General features: G+C 41.5%; 1 protein-coding gene across 4 annotated transcripts; it reads right to left on the bottom strand.

Moving 5' to 3' along the window:
• Positions 1-942: 942 nt before the first annotated feature.
• Positions 943-18,983, bottom strand: ENC1 (ectodermal-neural cortex 1). Of its 4 annotated transcripts, none has more exons than XM_061620977.1 (4): positions 18,499-18,983; positions 16,383-16,457; positions 9,079-10,880; positions 943-4,542 (listed from the first exon to the last, which is right to left on the bottom strand). In XM_061620977.1, exon 3 carries the CDS (start codon positions 10,866-10,868, stop codon positions 9,099-9,101), a length of 1,770 nt encoding a protein of 589 aa, XP_061476961.1. In that variant the 5' UTR covers positions 10,869-10,880; positions 16,383-16,457; positions 18,499-18,983; the 3' UTR covers positions 943-4,542; positions 9,079-9,098. The 4 variants fall into 4 exon arrangements, with proteins under 4 accessions (XP_061476961.1, XP_061476958.1, XP_061476950.1 ...); XM_061620974.1 differs by lacking the exon at positions 16,383-16,457 and adding an exon at positions 11,676-11,778; XM_061620966.1 differs by lacking the exon at positions 16,383-16,457.
• Between the last annotated feature and the right edge of the window lie 690 nt (positions 18,984-19,673).

Below are 19,673 nucleotides of genomic sequence, written 5' to 3'. Positions count from 1 at the left end.
TTCCTTTTTTGCAATGTTTTTATCAGGAAGCATGTGATTAGCAGTCACACAGGAAGGGCATGCAAATGAACTGAAAACTGCAGCCAACTGCTAATGCTCCAATTTGATACTTTATTTTAGGCATTTTCCTAAGTGGGGTTCACATGACCCCACCCACCCACCTTGAAAGGTGTGGTCACAAGGGCTATGTGGAGAAGCCCTGCCCACTGCCACATTCCTCATCCAAGCTGTTAGAAGTTCTCCTCGTATATAGTCCTTCCTACACATGTACCTTGGTATGCAAGAATTCCTCCTGAGTGAGCATGAATGCTCAGGCAATAGGGGAGCATGGTGCTAGTGTACAGATGCAGGAGACAGGGCTTGCCCACGCAACTCTGAACCACATGTTAAGGGCCTTCCATGAACTCTCCTAAGATTAAACTAGTATTGTGAATTGCACAGTAGAATGAACTCAAATGAACAGAATGGGGAAAATGGGTTCATCCCTAACTGGATGTGTACTAAGGAAACAGGAAACTCAACATTATTTACAACACATTAAAAATGAAAAGGCATGCATTTTATAGAAACCCGCAAGACCTTTTCTCTTCTTCCCCTCAGGAATAACACTGCAGGATTTGATGTATAATTTCCTTCTGAAGTAATGTCAGTCACTAAGCCATGCTTCAAGAGCTATGGGGCAGGGGGATTTTACAAACTCTTGCATTTCCTGTCCACAGAGCTGTCTTAAAGCTTCTGTCATTTTAGCTGTTGAACTTTCAGTGCTAGTTCATAGCAAGAGTGACAGGACATAACAAAGGGGAGCATTCCAAGTGTAACTGAAGCAGACATTTAAAGCAAATCAGTGAACTCCTTCTTGGAGATGCCCTTTTTATTAAGACACAAGGTTTAAATGGATCCAAACATTTCTGCAAGGAGAAATTAAACCTCAGAACTTGTTCATTAAAGAGAAACTCTCTAATAATTTATTGACCTTCAGTTTCACATTGTGAAAAAAATGCAGTTTTACAAAATCTCAAAATGTAGTAGCAAAGAGACACAACATAGACATTTTACTTCTTATACAACTTTCCTCCCTTATTTTTGGTACGTGAACCACATCTTCAATTATAAGACAAGGGACACTATTCAGCTCTAATCACTCTTATCCAGACAGGTGTCAGGCCTAGAGAAAAGGGCCTACACAATTATACCAGAAGTGGTAGGCTGTCCTTTGTTCCACGTTTCCACAGCAACCAGCCCACAAAATAAGAACTTTTCTCGTCTTATGCCATGGGTTTTGTGTGTACTCTTGTGTGAACTGTATTTGTCTCAGAAGTGTGGGCTGTTTTTCGGACTGGAATCCCCACATAGTGAGCCAGGATTCCCACGTCTATGCAAAGAATGGGAGCCCAAACTATTTGCCTGCAGGGCTAGAGGCCCACCCTGATTTTCAGTTTTCCTCAGCCTATACCCAAGAATTAAATCCAAGGACTTGAAAGCAAACCACTGCTTTGAAATACAACTGTAGAATCTTTGGGTGCTTTAGGAAATTGGATGTTATTACAAATCAGATTTGTGTCATAAGCTAAACAGCTATATAGAGAGCTGCTGCAGACAGAATTCTGTCACTTCTCTCAACAAAGAAAACAAGGGATTTTTGGTCATTTACTCAAAACACCTTGGGCCTGTGGTAAGTGAATACCAAAACTCTTACAGTTCAGCCATGCTTTATGGGTTACTTTATATGCATATAAGGACAGAGAGACTTCCAAATTTAATGCGAGAGGAACTCCGGCACAAAGGATTTGCAGTGGTAGACTTTATATAAACATTTAATTTGGGTGGACTTTTTGTAAAAGTAATGTTTTACAGCTTTTTCCAAGTTTGAAACCATCAGCTGTGCATTATTTGGAAAAGGGTTTATTTCATAATTATTTCTTAAAAAGGTCTTCCCATTGGCATTTTATGTTGCTGCTGTGTAGAATCTTTTTCACAGCAAATTTCAGCAGTGATCTTTAAACTAATTATCAGTAAATGACAACAGCCTTTTCCACAGCAAAGAGTGGCCGGTAGTAAATCACAACTTTTGCAGTTCAGTGCAGCTGTCCCAAGTGTGCTGGCCCTTAATATTTGCATCTTGACTAAAATGATGTTAACATCTAAGATGTTAACCTGCACAAACCTAGCAACACCTTCTCTTTTCCTTCACCCCAGGCACTCAGTACATTTGAATCAGAGTTCAGAAGCAGTTTTATTCTGGAATCCTGTAAAACAGCCTTCCTTGTTATAGCTGTAATTGTAGTATCAGAAAATAAGAGATCTTGTCAAAAGAATGCAAAGCAGTGGTCTGCAAATCAAAATGTAAGGATCGTGTAGTTTACAGAGTTTCTTAAAAACCTTTCTGCTAGCCATATTAAGAACCACAATTCACTATTTGCAAAATTGCACACACATCCATTTCTCATTAAAGATAATACCTAAGAAATGCACATATTGAGAGTCAGAAAAATTAGCCCATGGCAGCATGAGAAAATTCTTAAGACTGATGCTGCCATCCTAAATGTACTTACTATAAAGAAAGACCCACTGAACACAGTGGAGTTTACTTCTGTGTAAACACATAGGAATGCACTCTAAGAATACTGTAAGTATTGTTCCATATGGTAAGAGGGCAAGAGATGAGCTACATCATCATTATTATCATCATGTAAGCAAGCATCATCATAATCATCTTCATTCCTTTTAGGCATGCATGCATGCATTTTAAAGTAATTTGCTTATACACCATTAAGACAAGACAAGCAATCACAATGAGGACTGGCAGCTTTATGCTGTTTGGGCTGCATCAATTCTCATGAATAGCACAACTAAAAGTCTGGCAAAGGAACACACTGTAAAAAACAAGAATGGAATGATCAGACTTGAAAGTAAGAATACATTAAGAAAATTAATTAGAGGGGGAGAATTTTGATCATGATACTATGTGACACTTCTAGGTACAATGCATTTGAAAGCATAACTTACTAACTGACTGAGGAACTAATACAAATATTTAAGGACTTAGTAACTTTTTCTCATTTGTCATTCCTAATAATAGGCCTAACCTTGTAAGATATTGATGATGGAGTGGCTGAGTATGTGTGTGTGCATGTGTGATTACAATTTCAATTCAAAAGGGGGTGGACAAAGTCAGTGTTATTTTTTTTTAAAGGCTAAACAAATAAACAAAAAATCCCTCTCCCCTCTTATGTATTTTGTTCCAAATTTGAATCAGAAATACTTCCCTTGGTTGGATGAAGTGGGTCAATGGTAAACATCCCATCAGCTAAATATAAATAAATAAATAAACAAAATAAATGCTAGATAATGCCATAAACAGGGCTCTGTGCAAAGAAATTCTGCATGGGCTCCCCCTCTTTTCCAGTAGCGATGGGGCTGCACAAGAAGAAAGCTGTTAAGTGATTGTGTCTGCTTCCAGATGAGTTCATTCAAAAAGGTATGGCGAGGAAAAGTGTAACAGGGATACCACTGGCTGGCAAGCCACACTGCATGTAACGTAGGGAGTCAGTGGCCTGAGAAAGTAACCTCCTTGGCTTCTTCCTTCAGTGTATGTGTAATTTAAGATGCTATCTTGTAATCCTTCAATTTCTGACCCCTACCTCATTCGCCTTACCTCAAGTATCACTCAGCATTTTTTTGTGCAGCCAAGCAAGTCAGAGACCACAGAATGTGCAACACATACGATTCACATAAGCCCTTATAACTTGAAAACCACTCTAGGCATTGTTTCCGCATGCAAGCACTGAACAATAAATAGCTATATCTACAACAAGTCACAATTTAAGAGTAGGACAGTTGTAATGAATAAATACAAGAGGAAATAAAATATGTGGGGGTAGTGGAAAAATGAGTTATTTCCCTTCACCCACAAATGCTGCAAAACTTTTTTCTTTTCTTTTTAATAGGTGTGCCACTCCTTAGCAAGTAGTAGATTACTCACTGCAGCTACAACAATGCAGCTCAGCCATTTAAAAATTTAAACTGATGCTCTAGACACTGCCTAGGAAAACAAGTTCTTCCCTCTGGTGGGGGATTCAGCTGCATCTTCATTCACAAAGACATCTTGCTGCTTCAGACCTGGCCTGTTTCCTCTGCAGCTGCTGCTGACACTTCAAGTTGTCACAAAAGGGAGGTGACAACCATTTCAAATTTTGCACACAAACAGCAAAGTCCATGAAAATTGAGGGTTTGTGCTGTGTTGTGCAGCTCTGAAGAGTTCAGGCCTCCCCCATCCCCCTGCTTTGAAGGGCTGATTACACTTGACATTAATCCACAATTACTAACACAAGGATCATAGGTTCATTCATTCATAGTTAAACCATGGGCTGATATACTGAAGACAATATTCCCCCTCCCATTCCTTCATTTCCAGCTTTTAAGAATTTGGAAGGTGCAGAACATTTTCTTCAAACACAAAATAAAACCAAACAGTTTTTCTTCATTAAAGCTGCTTCTCCAAGGTAGAAGTTCCAACGTTTCTTCACCAAATAATGGAATAAGCTAAAAAAAGGAGAGAAAGAACAAGGTTTAAAGGATTTTGATAAAAATAACATACCAGAAGACAGTTTGCCCCACAGACCACTTGCAGATTGCTGAGGGTCTTGGTGGACCACTTAAATAATTTTTCTGGCCTGTTGTAGCAATTGTAATGCGCTATGGTAGATGCCGTATGGTTTTAAATTGTATTTTTATTGGGTCTTGTATTTCCTCTGTTGTATTTTATTGTATTACAATTTGTATTCCATAGAATAAAACAGAAGCCATAAAAACATAATTAGAAATCAATATGAATATTTAATGCGGGTGCACCATGGACCACCTGAATGAAGAATGTGGACCCACTGGTGGTTCAGGGACCACAGTTTGGGAATCCCTGCCATAAGACTTTTTTTTAAAAAAAAAAATAAACTTCAGGTCTAGCTTATCAAACATGCTGGCACCTGTGCAATAGCTAGCAGCTGACAGCTCATTGACTACAACGACAAAATATTAAACTTGTTTAAAGCCAGACTCTACAACTCCAATTGGCTGCAATTCTATACAAATTTACCTTGGAGTAAGTCCTATTCAACTTAACGGAGTTTACTTCTGGGTAAAGATGCAAAGGATTGCATTGTTAAGCTTTATTCTGAGAGTATTCGCAGCAAAAGTTTCTGCTTAATATAAATAACTGGGGGGGGGGGGACAGTCATTTAGCATGACGGATCAGTTCAGTATCACACATTCCCATGAGTTATATGAACAGATAATATGCCAGAGACCGAATAAAAATTCATCTAATGCAAAGCTGCAAGCAGCAGCAAGATAGCCATTTTGGCCAGGAGCCAAATCAAACTAGCAAAGGGGGGGGAGGCAACCTGTTGGAGAAGAAAATCTCCAACCGATGCCCTCTGTTAACCATGGAGAATCCTGAATAAAACTGATTCAGCATATGAATGGCAGACATATTAATCCCCTTATTTAAAAGGTTTCTGCTATTCATTATGTCAGAACTCTGCTTCATTGTGCTTTGTCATGTGACAATATAGTATGCTTCAGTGCCTCTCCATTGAAGCCTTTTTTGCTGTATGTTGTTTATTCAGTGCAAAAAATTGGCTTTGGATGCAGCAGCATACCCCACCTTCTCACTTCATTATTATGCTCAGAGCCAGTTTTCAAACCAGGCACCACGCAGGCTTTTAAAGCAGCAATTAATAGCTCTGCCAGAATGTACCAGGCAAAGTTTGATGGGATTTCCGCTGGGGTAATTGCAAAACTGCTCCAGATAACTTGGTGCAACTGATTTGAATGTACATGGGTGTTACTGAAAGCTGAATTCAACCTTAAATTACAGTAAAAGCACTGTGAAAGAACCTCAGTATGGAAGGGTACATTCAAGATAACACTGCAGCCCTAGCTCAACATCTCTTGCAGATTAAAGACAGAGTCCCTTTCTTATTTATGAAAAATTTCTTGTTGATTAGAGTTGTCTACAAATTCCTATGAGTGGTGTGTTACTTTTTCCCCTCCCAAGTTCTGCTCCAACCATTGAAAAGCCAGTCTTCATGTATAGTTTACACATGGATTTTTTTCCTGTGTGTGGGGGCTACTCAAGAGTCTGCAAGTCTGAGAGAAGAGACAAAGCAGACTCAAGATCTTCCTAACTGCTGTCAGGCTGGGGCCACACAACACCATGAAAACAGAGCTCAATTAGAAGTAATTTCCTTTCTGTCCCTCCCTCCCACTGACAGAGCAGCAGGAGACAGTAAAAAAAGATAAAAAAGAAAAGAGATATACTTGCTGGATGTATATACAGCCCTAGACATTACACTCTACAGTTATCTTAATGTATTACAGAAGCTAAGGAATAGCTTGGAAGGTGGGGGCGGAGATAGGCAGCACAGCAAGCAAATTTGCTCTCTGCCCTTACTAACGTGAAAAGGCAACCCTCTGAATGGGCACATATTATACATTCATATTATAATTGTTATTTTTGGAACAATTCAGAGAAAGGACCGCACCAGCATTCCTCTGGGCACAATTCTAAGTGGAAAAATTTGATTCTAGCAAGATGATTGCGTCAATAACAACTAAAACAACAGACTACAAATAGTGTGATTTGAAGAATTGCGGCCAGCTCTCTCATTACTGGGCTCTAAGAAGGCAGATGATTATCATTTTTGCTTAATTGTTTTAGTGATGGGACATTTGCAATTAGCCTTTGGCATGTAAGTTATTTTCACATTCAAGTGATATCAGAGAATGTCTCATTTGCCTGGATGGAGATTGGAGAAATGTGTATGTGCATAGGGAATATGGTTTTTTATATGGCTGAAATGTAACCTACTGTACAAAGGTATTTATTTATTGCATTTATATCCCACCTTTCCTCCAAGAGGCTCAAGGTGGCATACAAACATCTACTGCTCCTCCTACCTTTGCAGCTAGCTCCATCCACTTTTGACTTTAGTCCTGGAAGGTTGCCCAGGAGGAAATACTGCCCTCAGGCTGTAAAAGGTTCCCCATCCCTGCTAGACTTTTAAAAGTTACAGAGATACAAGAGCAGAGCAGTAGGAGCATTGTGACCAGGGGGCAGGGAGACGATGATTAATTCACAAGGTTGTAGAGGATAAGAATAGGAAAACTTCATATGCTATCCTGAATTCTTTGGAATTAAGGTTATGATCCTGCAACCATATTGGCTGATTTCCTTGCACTTCAATGGCCTGATTTGCAATTATGGTTTATAGCTATCCCCAATGGCTATCCTTCTTTGTTATATAATAGGTTGTCCTACTTTTATTGCAAGAGTTACTCAGCTATGTCCTTCTAATCTTGCCATTTTAACCTTTGCAAGAAGAGAATACCAAGGAGTCTTTATGGGTTGGCTTTACAGATCTATTATGCAGTTTCCAAATGCCAGAAGAAATTACAGTTCAAGCATCTTGTAACATGAATTGCAGTTCTCGGGGCTACTTACACTGGAGTAGTCCCACTACTAGTTAATATGTAGTCTGCTTTTTAAAAGCTATGAATTGGATCGGGCTATGCACATTCTAGGGCACATATTCCCAAACAAAATACAATATATAAAAAATAAAAGCAATAAAAATACAATTAAAATCATACAGCATCTAGCACAGCACATTACAATTCCTACAACAAGCAGAAAAATAATTAAGTGGTCTGCCAAGACCCTCAGCAATTTTCAAGTGGTCCATGGGAAAAAACAGTTTAGGTACCACTGTTCCAGAAAACATGAAAACAAACTTGGTCCTGAGTTCAAGTTAAGTAGATTTAGGATTTCAAATTAACTTTGAAATAAACTTTACAGTTTTGAAACAGCAAAAAAGTGGTTAACACTTTGAATTAAATTTACACATTCACTGGCCAACTGTTAAGAAAAGTATAAATAGCAAGGAAGGTTTTATTGGCATTCCAAAATGGGAGGAAAAATCATAAGAGAAAAAAATGTTTGCACCAACAGCAGGAAAACTGTATGAGCACCTGCATGAGCTGATTCAGATTCAGAGTTGCTTGTAAGCAGATGCCATTCCACTGAAGTCACCAGCAATGCTTCTGCCCACATCATCAGGTACAAACCTGGGCTGCTGCACTTAACTATAAAACAATTTATGGGCTTTGGAACACTCTTTTGAGTTGCAGAGCAAATTATTACATGAGCTATTTGTATGAATGTAAGGTCAGCATGATTCTGCATCAGACACACGAGCTAATTCTTTTCCCTCTCCTCCAGAGGAGATGCTTTCTATTTAAATGTTATAAATAACCCTGATCCCACCAAATTCAGCTATATGGGTGCACAACATTTTTCTCTAACGTTATATCCCAAAGGCCTTTTCAAAAAAGATAGTCCATGCAAACGATATCTGCCCATTTGTACTTTCAAGTTACTAACTATCCTGGTTGCACCATAAATGGAAATACATTTTCTTGTAATTAGCCCTACTGATTTCTATTTAACTTATTTCCAAGTAGCACAGTTAACAAAACAATCTTAGAAATAATAGGAGTCTAGTGGACCATTTTATGTTAATCTCATATAGTTCTGACAATGCTATCCAGTATTAGAAAAAAAAAGTTTGAATATTTTGTAATCTATATGCAAGCAGTCCCCAACTACCCTCAAGCACATACTTGCATAAACATGTGTAAAGCAAGCAACCATGAATACATCTAAAAGCAATTCCCATACCATGAATTACTAACAGTTGTTATCTGTGACTGACCAGTTCATAATTATATTGCCCACACAAATGTATAACTGGGGACCATTAGGATTGCTCACAGCACTGAACAAAACATCTTGTACAAACTAATCCTATATTGCAAGTCATGAGGTTTAATTAAGAAAGTGGGGTTCTATTCCTGATTCTGTCAACATGATACGGCATTGGCTGAATCATGCCAGGCTTTTTTGTTTCCTATTCTGCTAAGAAAAAGCATTGTAGTGAACATTTAATCTCTTGAGCTTATAGATGATATAGCTATATGAATGTAAAAAAGCCACTGTAATTTGCAGATGTGGTTTCTTACCTGTATAGGCACACATGCTGTTAAGAAGGGAGATGCTTCCACGTGCTCACAAATGCAGTGGGAATTAAGGAGTAGGGCACTGTGGTTATGCTGTTCCATACATCTAGAGTAGGATCATAGCAATCTAGTGTTTTGCATCTCTGGATGCCAAAATATCCCCCAACAACATACAACTTGTTTCCTGATGCTACTGCATGGCAGCTCATTCTCTTAGCTGTAACGTCTCCCACTTTAGTCCACTGGTAAGTTTCACTGTTGAATTTATAAGCTGAGCATGCAGAGAATTCAGTATCTCCACCCATAATAAAAATCTGGTTGCCCAGAACAGCTGCAGCTGTGTATCGCCAGGGCTGGGGGCAGGTGGCTGGTACTGTCCATCTGTTTTCACAAAGGTCATAACACTGAACTTTGGGTAGCTTATCATGGCTGACACTAGTACCACCAAAAGCAAACAGCTTTAGCTTTGCACTGACTACAGCTGCATTGCTTACTCCTTCTCGAAGTGGAGCAACCATCGTCCATTTGTTGGTCACAGGATCATACTGTTCTACTTGCTTTAAGGATACTGAAGGAGAAGCTGGAAGGCAACCAGTGGCTGCTGTATGCCCTCCTACAACATAAAGACAATGTTTGAGTTCAGCAGAACCATGGCCAAACCGAGCTACTAGCATGGGAGCAGCCTTGGACCACTCTTCATGAAGTGTATCGTACACCCAAACATCTTTAGAGACTCCATTTTCAGATCCCCGGCCACCAGTAATATAGACTTTACAGCCGATAGCACATGCGCTAAACTCTTTTCTCGGGCTTGGGATGTCAGCTTTTGGGATGATCTCCTTTGCTTTTTGGTCAACCAGGTACAACTTGTCACACATAAAGGTTTGTCCTCCCAAAAGAAATAGAGCATGACCAGTTTTTCGAGGCCTCGCACACAAACTGGTGACTACACCATCATTCTGCAAAATCTTCAATTTGCACCTTATTGCTTCTTCAACTATCTCTTTGCTCTTTCTCTGCTTGGTGATAAGCTCCTCAGTAGCAACGTTCTCCATTAGATAGATGGCTGGCAAAAGAGCCAGTCTCACAGTTTGCAACAGTTCTGGTAGACAGCAATGGCGTTTATTCAGATCATAGTTAATCCAGTTCATGGTGGACTCATACACCAGCCTCTCATCTTCAGTCTCTAATTCTTCACTAGACAAGAGCTGTACAACCATGTCTTTTGGGAGCTGGAGAAAATCTTCACTTTTGCTAATAGCCTGGAAGTTGCTTAAGCACATCCTCCAAGAGAGCTCATAAAGTTTGGTACATTGATGAGCATCCGACAGAAGCAGCATACCAAGGCAGTTAGTAGGATGAAGGTTCTTCTCCAAGAATTCTGCACAAGCATCTCTGATGTCTTGAAACTCCAACATGTCACCTGCCTCTAAAAGAGACTCTGCATTTTCTTCATTGATGATGACTCTTGAGGAGTAAGCATAGTCCAGGAGAAGTTCTAGAACCTCTGGGTGGATGGAATTATGGAAGTTGACTTCACTGGATTGGCTCTCTTTGAGTCCTCCACTGAACATGGCTTCAAAGTAGCGACTGCAAGCTGCTAGGACAGCTCTATGGCAAGGGAATGACTTGTTCCCAGCATGGAGAAGCACATCTGTAAAAAGACGCTGTTGGCGCAGAAGATTCAAATGAGTGAGGACACTGTCAGCATATGAAGATTTGTGGAATAAATATATGTTTATGGAGCCAGTGCTGGCTCTAGATTTGCGATTCTCATGCATGCTGACGGACATTTTCTTCCACACCTAAAATTAAAAAAAATAGTTAAGTCTTACGAGAACAGTGTAAGTCATTTTAACAACAACAACAATTATGTTATCTCCTCCCTCCCCATGCGAAGCACAACAGTATTCTGAGTAATGTTAAACAGAAGCTGACGACACAGAACGTTGTGCCTGTTTGCATTTTTTAAACACACATTCCTTAACTGGCACATTCTGAAAATTGTTGCTCAAGACAGCAGGTTTATCTTGGCAAACCAGATCTCCTACTTTCATGGCAATATATGGTGGCACTGTAAGTCAGGAAGAGGGAAAAAAGAAGCAATTCTGATTCTTGTTGCACCTCCCCAGTATAGAGCAGCTGATCCACTAATTATGCAGATACACATATTTAAAACATTCTCCTGCTCTGAATCATAGCAGGAAAAGGAACAAGACACAATACATTAAGGAATGTAAAAATACTGCTTGGAACACCAGCATCCACAAATTAACCTCATTAAGATGGTGTCCTGATAAGACTGTTCCACAAAAAGGTATGTAAAATGAAAGGCAAACATGGATCATTATGTTATGAGTAGCACATATCATGGACTGCAAAAAAGACCAATAATTGGGTGTTAGAACAAATTAAACCAGAACTGTCACTAGAAGCTAAAATTATAAAACTGAGATTATCATACTTTGGACACATAATGAGAAGACCTGATTCACTAGAAAAGACCATAATGCTGGGAAAAACAGAAGGGAGTAGAAAAAGAGGAAGGCCAAACAAGAGATGGATTGATTCCATAAAGGAAGCCACAGACTTGAACTTACAAGATCTGAACAGGGTAGCTCATGCTCTTGGAGGTCACTGATTCATAGGGTCGCCATAAGTCATAATCGATTTGAAGCCACATAAAAACAACAAGCACATATCCTAAGAAAGAGCAAAATATATCCTAAAAAAAAGTAGAGCCCCAATTTTGCAAGTATCCTCCCATTTTTAGAGCACAAATTATTGTATTAATCTCAAGAGGAGTATGTTTCAAGAAAGCATATATGTTCATACTACCCTTCCCCGCCAGCAGAGCAAACCCTTGGGATTAACTCAGAATAAAGTAGGAATCTAGATTCAGCTAAGAGGCTAAAATGTGGGGACAAGATAGGGACATAGGGCTGTGACAACATGAATCTACAGGCCAGCACCCTAACAAAATAGTCTTGCAGCCTTATCTTTATTATCAATTCTAGGTTCAAGTTGGCACATTTTGTCCTATTAGGAAGGCACACAAGATAGGAGGCATTGTGGCACCAAGAGAACACAGATAGGACAGAAAGCAGCTGAGTGGAAGTTTCAACCCACCTTGACCACAGTGGAAAGCTCTTTCACTCATAAGAGAGTTTAGAGTCCAGTGGGGTTAGGTCTACTTGCTGTACAGGTCAGACCAGCTTTGAATCAAGTTTCATAGAAACCACCCCACCCCACAAAAGAGCCCAAGTAAGTCTCCACACTCAAAAGGTAGGAGTGAAGGAAGTTGGGAGAGCAGGAAGATACAATCTGTCATGATCTCCATGAAACTTTCCCACAAGACTAAGCCTGTCACCCAACCAGAAAGTGTCCACAGAAGAAAGAGAAACTATTCATTAATCTGCTGCTGGGAGATGAGTCAGGCATGGCATCTGAAAGGCTGCAGCCAGGCCCTAGACATACAGAACTCCAAGCTCTAGAAGAGTAGGCCTCTTTTGCAATACAAGATGTCCATAATGTTTGATTAGAAACACAGGGTTATATTCAACTAAGTCCTACTCAGAGTGAACTCACTGAAATTAATGAACCCAAGTTAGTCATATTTATTAACTTCATTGGGTCTACTCTGAGTAGGACCAGCATTGAATGCCACCCACAATACCCTAGTTCCCTCGGAGAAAAAGTGAGGGGCCACTACAGGGGAGGAAACAGCCCAGACAGAAACAGGCTATCAACCTGCCCCCGTCCCCCACACATAATAGAGTAGTTAGTCTGCAATCCTAGCCCCTGGCCTGCAGTGGTGGGGCCTGATGGAGCGTTGCAACCACTGCCACAGTCAGAGTCTTGCTACTTGTGCCGGCCAGGGCAGAAGTTGGGAAGGCAGGTAAAAATTCCCCTTCACTGTGCCACTTCTCAGGCACATGCAGCAAAAAGGTCCAGATTGAGCCCACTCCCATCACATGATGATGGCAGTAAGGCCGGCTCAAAATCCAGTGGTAATACTACCCATAGTAGCTCTCATGAGCCCGCCACTTGAATGGGTGTGCTGGGGTGTTCCTTGCTGGCGAGTTTCCTCTGCTGATGGAGGCCGGCAGTGCTGGGTGGAGGGATCCTTCCACCTCATACAAACCTCCTGCATCACAGATCAGGGTTGTGCTGGATTGCTCTGCCCCTTACGAGAGACAAGGGTTCTCCTCCTTTGAAAAGCCCCCTGTTTAGTACTGCATCATGGAAACAGCATTGTCTGTCATTCTAGCTCTGGCAGCTCTTCTAGCATAGGTGCTGTCCTCTGGTAAGCATTTGTGGAAACTGTTCCGAAACCAGAAGGTTTTCAAGCTTTGCAGCCCAATCTTAATACTATTTTCTCAGAACAAAGTATCTTTGATTTGTGAAGCATAGCCTCAATTTGAGGAGAAATCTGTCAATGGCCAGCTATAATGTACAGGTAGCACTATGGCATACCTTGATGGTCGAACATGTAGTAATCTTTTTATTATCTGGATTTTTGGTTGCTTAGTGGCCTTTGTATAGATTGAACAGCACTGTAAATATATTTCTGGGTTACACTTTGCAAAGCAGTCACATAATCTTCATTCCTAGTATAACGTTTACCATTTCTGCATTAACTAAGGCTGTGAACACATTTGTCACCAGAGCAAAGCGTTTCTATTAACCACACCTGGAAGAGGAATGGGTTGATCTGCCAATCAGTTGCAAGTTCTCTTTGAACCTGAATTTAAACATAAAACGCACTCAAGCTGCTCCCACCAGGTTTTACAGTAAAAAGTGGCAGGTTTGACTAGCGTCATGTACCCCTGTTTTCAGAAGGGAGAAGTGGAGACGCTCTGGAACTGGCAGAATAGTAAGTGTGTTTACCCTGAAACATGGAACAGTAGCAGTAATCAAGAATAATATCACCAAATATCAACTTAGGCTGCAATCAAAGCACATTTACCACTGAGTAAGCCACATTAATTCTACATGGATTTTATTTCAGAGTTAACATGTTTAAGATTGCATTGTCTCATCATATATATATCAGATTAGACACACTGAATAAAATTGTTATTAGCTGTTATAGTTAAGCACATTATCTGACAAACAAGCAACGATTAATCTGACATTCAAGAGCCAAAGAAGCTAATCTTGGGTGAGCATTTACCTTGTTGCCTCAAGGAGCCCTGCTTTACCTACCGGAAAGTTAGAAGATGTTATCTCTCCATCAGTTGGAATCATCAGGTGAAAACTTGCAGCTGGAACCTGATACATACTGTGAAACTACCTTAGTTTTTCCTGATTGGTCTAATTCATATTTAGAATATAGTAATGCCAGAAGGAGGGTGTCCCCAATCACTGCACTCAATTGGCATCACACATCTAGAAGGAACTCATTCTCATTTCAACCTACTGCAGAAAACCATCTGGGGCTAGATTTATGTCACAAGCAGAAAACAGGAGGAAATAAAGCCTAGGGCATCTGAGACACTTGAAGCATCAAGCAAGCAAACATCAATTAAGAAAGAAACTTCCCAGATCTGACCCTATAAAAAATCTTGCCTTGACCTCTGCAAAGATAGAATCCTTCATGCGTGTGAAATAGACTCTAGGCAGACATAGTAGTCTGCTTATGATGGGATCAAACCTTCATAGAGTCCTAGGCAGGAAGTCTGTAGCTCAACACATACTATACTGGCCCAGTTTGCACAACACACTAAGTCAAACCTTGGTTTAGTAAGACTACATAAATGTGCAGGCTCACAGAGAGGAGTTCACAGCTGCTTTGCTCCTCCTTGGTTCCTTTTGCTTCTGCAAAAAGCAAACCTTGGTTACAGCTCATGATTAGTGATGAGATAGCTCAACCATGAGACAGGCAACGTGTTGGCTTAGTTCAGTGCAGCACAGGAGCAAACAAGATCAGGGAGGAGCAAAGCGGTTGTGAGCTCATAGTCTCCAAGCCCACCCAGTTGCATGATCTTGCTAAGCCAAGGTTTGGCTTAGTGTGTGGTGCACACCACTTCAATAGCAGAAATGCGAATTTAAATTATATTTAAAAACAAATACTTGTTAAAGTGCACCTGCAGCAGGTCTAGTTCTATGTAGTAAATTATTAATATTGTCAAAGCAAAATGAAATAAAAAAAATTACTCTCCTAGGTGTGACTATTCAGCATCACATAGGAGATCCTGAATCTGTAACAATCCATGTCCTCATAAAAATGCACAATTTCCAAATGTTTATCCCTTATACACTTCCTACAATAACTATCAAAATACACTTTGAATCACAAATTATTGTTATTTATGAAATAATACCTAAATAAATATATCTGGTTTCTAATGTGCACAATTTCATCCCATAAGAATGCAACAGAACGCTGTTATAAAACCTCAGACCTTATGCCTGACCAGCTATCTCCCACATGGCTCCATTTCATTTATATGAATGTTAGATTATCTGGACATTTGGGGTGTCCTACAATCCACTAGGATAAGTGTAGCTGTATTGCGTTTAAAACTAACAGTTGAAACACTGCTCCTTTCATTTGTTGCTGCAAATTATGCAAGCCACAAATATTTTAGCAAAGATAACTTGCAAAAAAACTGAACAAAAAAATGAGGCAACACCCTTTAAGGTAATTTCTCCCATAAAATTAACAACATGTAAACTGCACATAAAGAGTACATCTCAAACTGAAACACTGCTGCATTATTAGGAATTCAATAAGAAGCATGTCAAAGCAACTATACAACTGACTGATAGCTCATGCTCAGCATTCTCTTAAAGCTTTTCAGAACATAACACTTTGCTGGACCAGTCCAGTCTGTTTCCAGCACCAGCCTACAAACATCAGTGACCACTCAATAATTCAGCTGATTTTGCAAGCTCACAAGTAAGTCATGATGGCAATGGCTATCATCTATTGTTTGTCCCCCAGCATCTGGTATTCATAGGTATATTGCCTTTGAACTTGGAGGTTCTACTTCATCTCCAAAGAAAAATTGTGGCAACTGGGAGTCTTGGCCAAGCCAATAAGGAAATTAGCAAAGAATTGATTATGAGTAATAATTTCTTAGCACAGGTAGAGACAAAACGAACATGTTATTGAAATGTTATCTTCAGTGACTATTCAATAATTCAGCTGATATATATGTGTGTAAGTGTGGGCATGGATTTATTCCTGAGCAACTTGCAGAACACACACTGCATAAGCATAGTATAAGCACAGTCAAGTTGCAAAGACCAATTCTTTGGTCTTAGGATGAAATCTGGAAAAACTCAACATTTGCACATACCTTTTTCTAAGCAGCTTTTCCAATAAAGGGTATTCCCTTACTAACCTTCTGTGTTTCATATGCAGCAATAATACCCTACCAAATTAAAAAGAAAACACCCTAAGGCAAAAAAATCACCTTTTACTTCCTATGCACAGCCCTCTCTCAAACGTCAAAGAAGCTGCATGAGGGATGGACTCAATTACTAAGCAAATAGCATCATTCTTTTTTACATGTGCTCATATATACTGCTAGGGAAAGATTCCACTCTGTTGTTTATTTAACCAATTTTGGTTTCCAGGGTCCTCCTGATCTGGATTTACCAGAAACAGATCCATAGTAATACGGATGTTCAATGTACAAATATCTGTCACTACTGTATCTTCTTATCAGGTTTCCAATAAACATAGCATAATACAGATTAATCTGCTTTCTTGAACTAGCATTAAAAGTTTTTGCTTGGATAATCTTTTTCATAGGATTTTAGTCAGGTGAAGATTTCTTATAAAAAGACCTCTTCACAGTGACCACAGAAAGCCAGTGTGGCATAATGGTTAGAGCACTGATTCTCAAACGGTGCGCCCAGGCACACTGGTGCGCCCTAAGAGGTGGCTAATTGTGCCTCAAATATTATGAAAGTATATTTTAAAAATGAGAAGAAACCCATTTGTATAGGGTAAGTAATAGTTTTCTATGGTTTAAGTTATTTTTATTCATAGTTTAAAATATATTAATATATTTTTAATTTTGTACATGATGTGCGCCAAAAATTTTTTATATGTTTTACAGTGCGCCGTTAACCAAAAATGTTTGAGAACCACTGGGTTAGAGTGTTGGACTAGGACCTGGGAGACCAGCGTTCGAATCCCAACACAGCCATGAAACTCACTGGGTGACCTTGGGCCAATCACTGCCTCTTAGCCTCAGAGAGCAATGGTAAACCACTTCTGAATACCACTTACCACGAAAGCCCTATTCACAGGGTCGCACTTGAAGGCAGTCCATTTCCATTTACAGTGACCACCTACAACTGAAAAAGTGACATCTAGGATTGCCCAATATCCTTTACTTTGAAGTTTCCTTTGTTTCAGACCATCACAGCACAATGGATAAAATCCCAATTTCATAAAATTAAATAAAATATGTATACCTTCCTCTGTCTCTCTCTCTCTCATTATTGAAATTTCGGTATGGTAATCTTCAACACACACTTCAAATTTCCCAGTGATATAGGGTAGTATGTGCGCGAGATTTATTTTACGTTTCAATTATCACGTTTTTATTTTGAGGGTCCGTCCATCAAAATTCTCTTGAACTTTGACGCCTGAAATGTTAAACATGTACAGCTAACTTCCTCGCACGTTCTGCAGTCGCATGGAAGACCACCGCGCCAAGCGCGCCTCTACAAAATACAAAAGCTCTGTCAACGGCTGCCTCTCACTTCCCTTTGCTTTGAAGTGAAGCGGGGAGGGGGGGAAACCAGAGCCATCCCTGGGAAGCGGGAGGAAGGAAGCAAGCAGCACACCCTCTGAGCCTCCCTCTTCCTGTGGGACGGAAAAAGAAAGAAACGTGCCCGTCTCCAACCCAGCTCCCTTTCTGTAGGCTTATAGTTGTCCCCAAAGAATGAAACCCCAGGCGCATGACACACCACACACTAGCCACACACAGCTTAATTTCAAAATTAAAAACTACAGGGGCTCTATCCCTTGCACCTCCTGACCCGCAATCATCCGGTCCGCTTCCCACCAACCCCCGCCCTCCCTTGTGGAGGCTACTTCTGAGGGGTACATAACTCCGTGCAAGCCCAAAAGCATACGTTGCCGGTCTTAGCCCTGGGACTCAAAACGCACAAGGGTCATGTCTCAGGGCTAAAGGCGCAATCCCATCCGTTCACGTTTGGGCACGTCCGACTGAATTCAGTGGAACTTAGTTCTGAGGAAGCATGCATAGGATCGGGCGGGCAGCACGCAAGGGCTCCCCTCAAGCCGGACAGAAGATGCAAAGCTCACCGATCCTAACCGAGTTCAATGGCAACCTTCCCTCTTTGGCCCATCGACCCACCAAGACAGGGTACAGCCTGCCCTTGAGCAAACCAATGCTCGCTGCAACAGGTCGGAAGGAAGAGGCTCAAACTTACAGACGGCGCTTCCACGGGGTCGCCTCCAGTCCTGCCTCCTCAGACCAGGGCAGCTCACGGCATGGAAGCAGCGAAAGGAGAGCGGGAGCCGGGGCCGGTCTTTTCTCCTCGCCCCAGTTTTAGCGGATGCCTCTGTGCCACCCTCCCTCTCTGTGTGCGTCCTTCAGCCTCCTTCGCCCGAGCCGAGAGCGGCTGTCTTTCCTCTTCAAGGCAAGAGAAGCAGCGCGGTCCTCCTTGGCCGACCGCCTCAGCGTGTCTGTGAGTGAAGCAGGCAGGGCTTGGCGGTGGCTGTGGTGCCGCTGCGGCAAGAGAAGGCGGGCGGCTCGCGCTGGCAAAAGGAGGCTGGGCCGCAGCGTGCACACCGCTGCCTCGCCTCCTGCTCCTCCTCTGGCCTCGGCTGGCGCGAGGGAGAGGGTATATGGGGCTGCGGGGAGGGCCACATATGCAAAGAGCACGAGTGACACGCAGGGGGCGGGAGAGGAAGCGAACTGGGGACGGGCGGGGAAGCGAAGCCGCCGAGAGGCTCCCGGGGCTGGAGCCAGGGTGTCACATGCCGGGGGGGGGGGCTACGCAGAAAGGCGGGGGAGAAAGCTTCCCTTCATCTCCGAGTGAGGCGAGCGTGTGGGGAAGCCCGGAGGATTGTGGCCAGCCTCCAGAGGCGGTTTCATGCTAGCTTGGCTCGTGGTCGCTGCAGAATTAAAATACACGCAGAAATCTCAACGGGGGGGGGAGGGAGGGGAGCTGTTCAGCATTGTCCCCAACATATGAAAGCAGAGGCACCAATCTGAGAGTAAATTATGGATAGCAGGGGAGTTTACAGTGAAAAAGCCACATGTGCCTAGCACACTTGGACCTCCACTGTGTGAGGCAATAGGCCCCTGAATGCCCATTCCTGGGAATCACAAGTGGGGAGGGTGCTCTTTTGCTCCGGTTCTCCTTGTGTGCGTATAGTCAGCCACTGTGAGAACAGGATGCTGGAGGAGATGGGCCATTGGCTCTTCTTATGTTCCCATCCACCTCAGATTCCTGCAGTCCATATAATCAGTGAACTTTAGCCAATTCTGGCACCTCTGCCCGTTCACACAGCCAATTTGCAGTTTATGCAGTTTGTTTGCATGGCTGGTCCTCGCTTTTAGCATATAAGGAAAATACCCTTGATGTTCTCCAGGGACATC

Source organism: Rhineura floridana, chromosome 1, assembly GCF_030035675.1.
Source record: "Rhineura floridana isolate rRhiFlo1 chromosome 1, rRhiFlo1.hap2, whole genome shotgun sequence".
NCBI classification, from domain to species: domain Eukaryota; kingdom Metazoa; phylum Chordata; class Lepidosauria; order Squamata; family Rhineuridae; genus Rhineura; species Rhineura floridana.
This window is presented reverse-complemented; position numbering and strand designations above follow the sequence as displayed.

What these genes read in the sequence shown, in the direction of transcription:
- ENC1 (XM_061620977.1), bottom strand. Translation starts at nt 10,868, where the DNA reads ATGTCCGTCAGCATGCATGAGAATCGCAAATCTAGAGCCAGCACTGGC.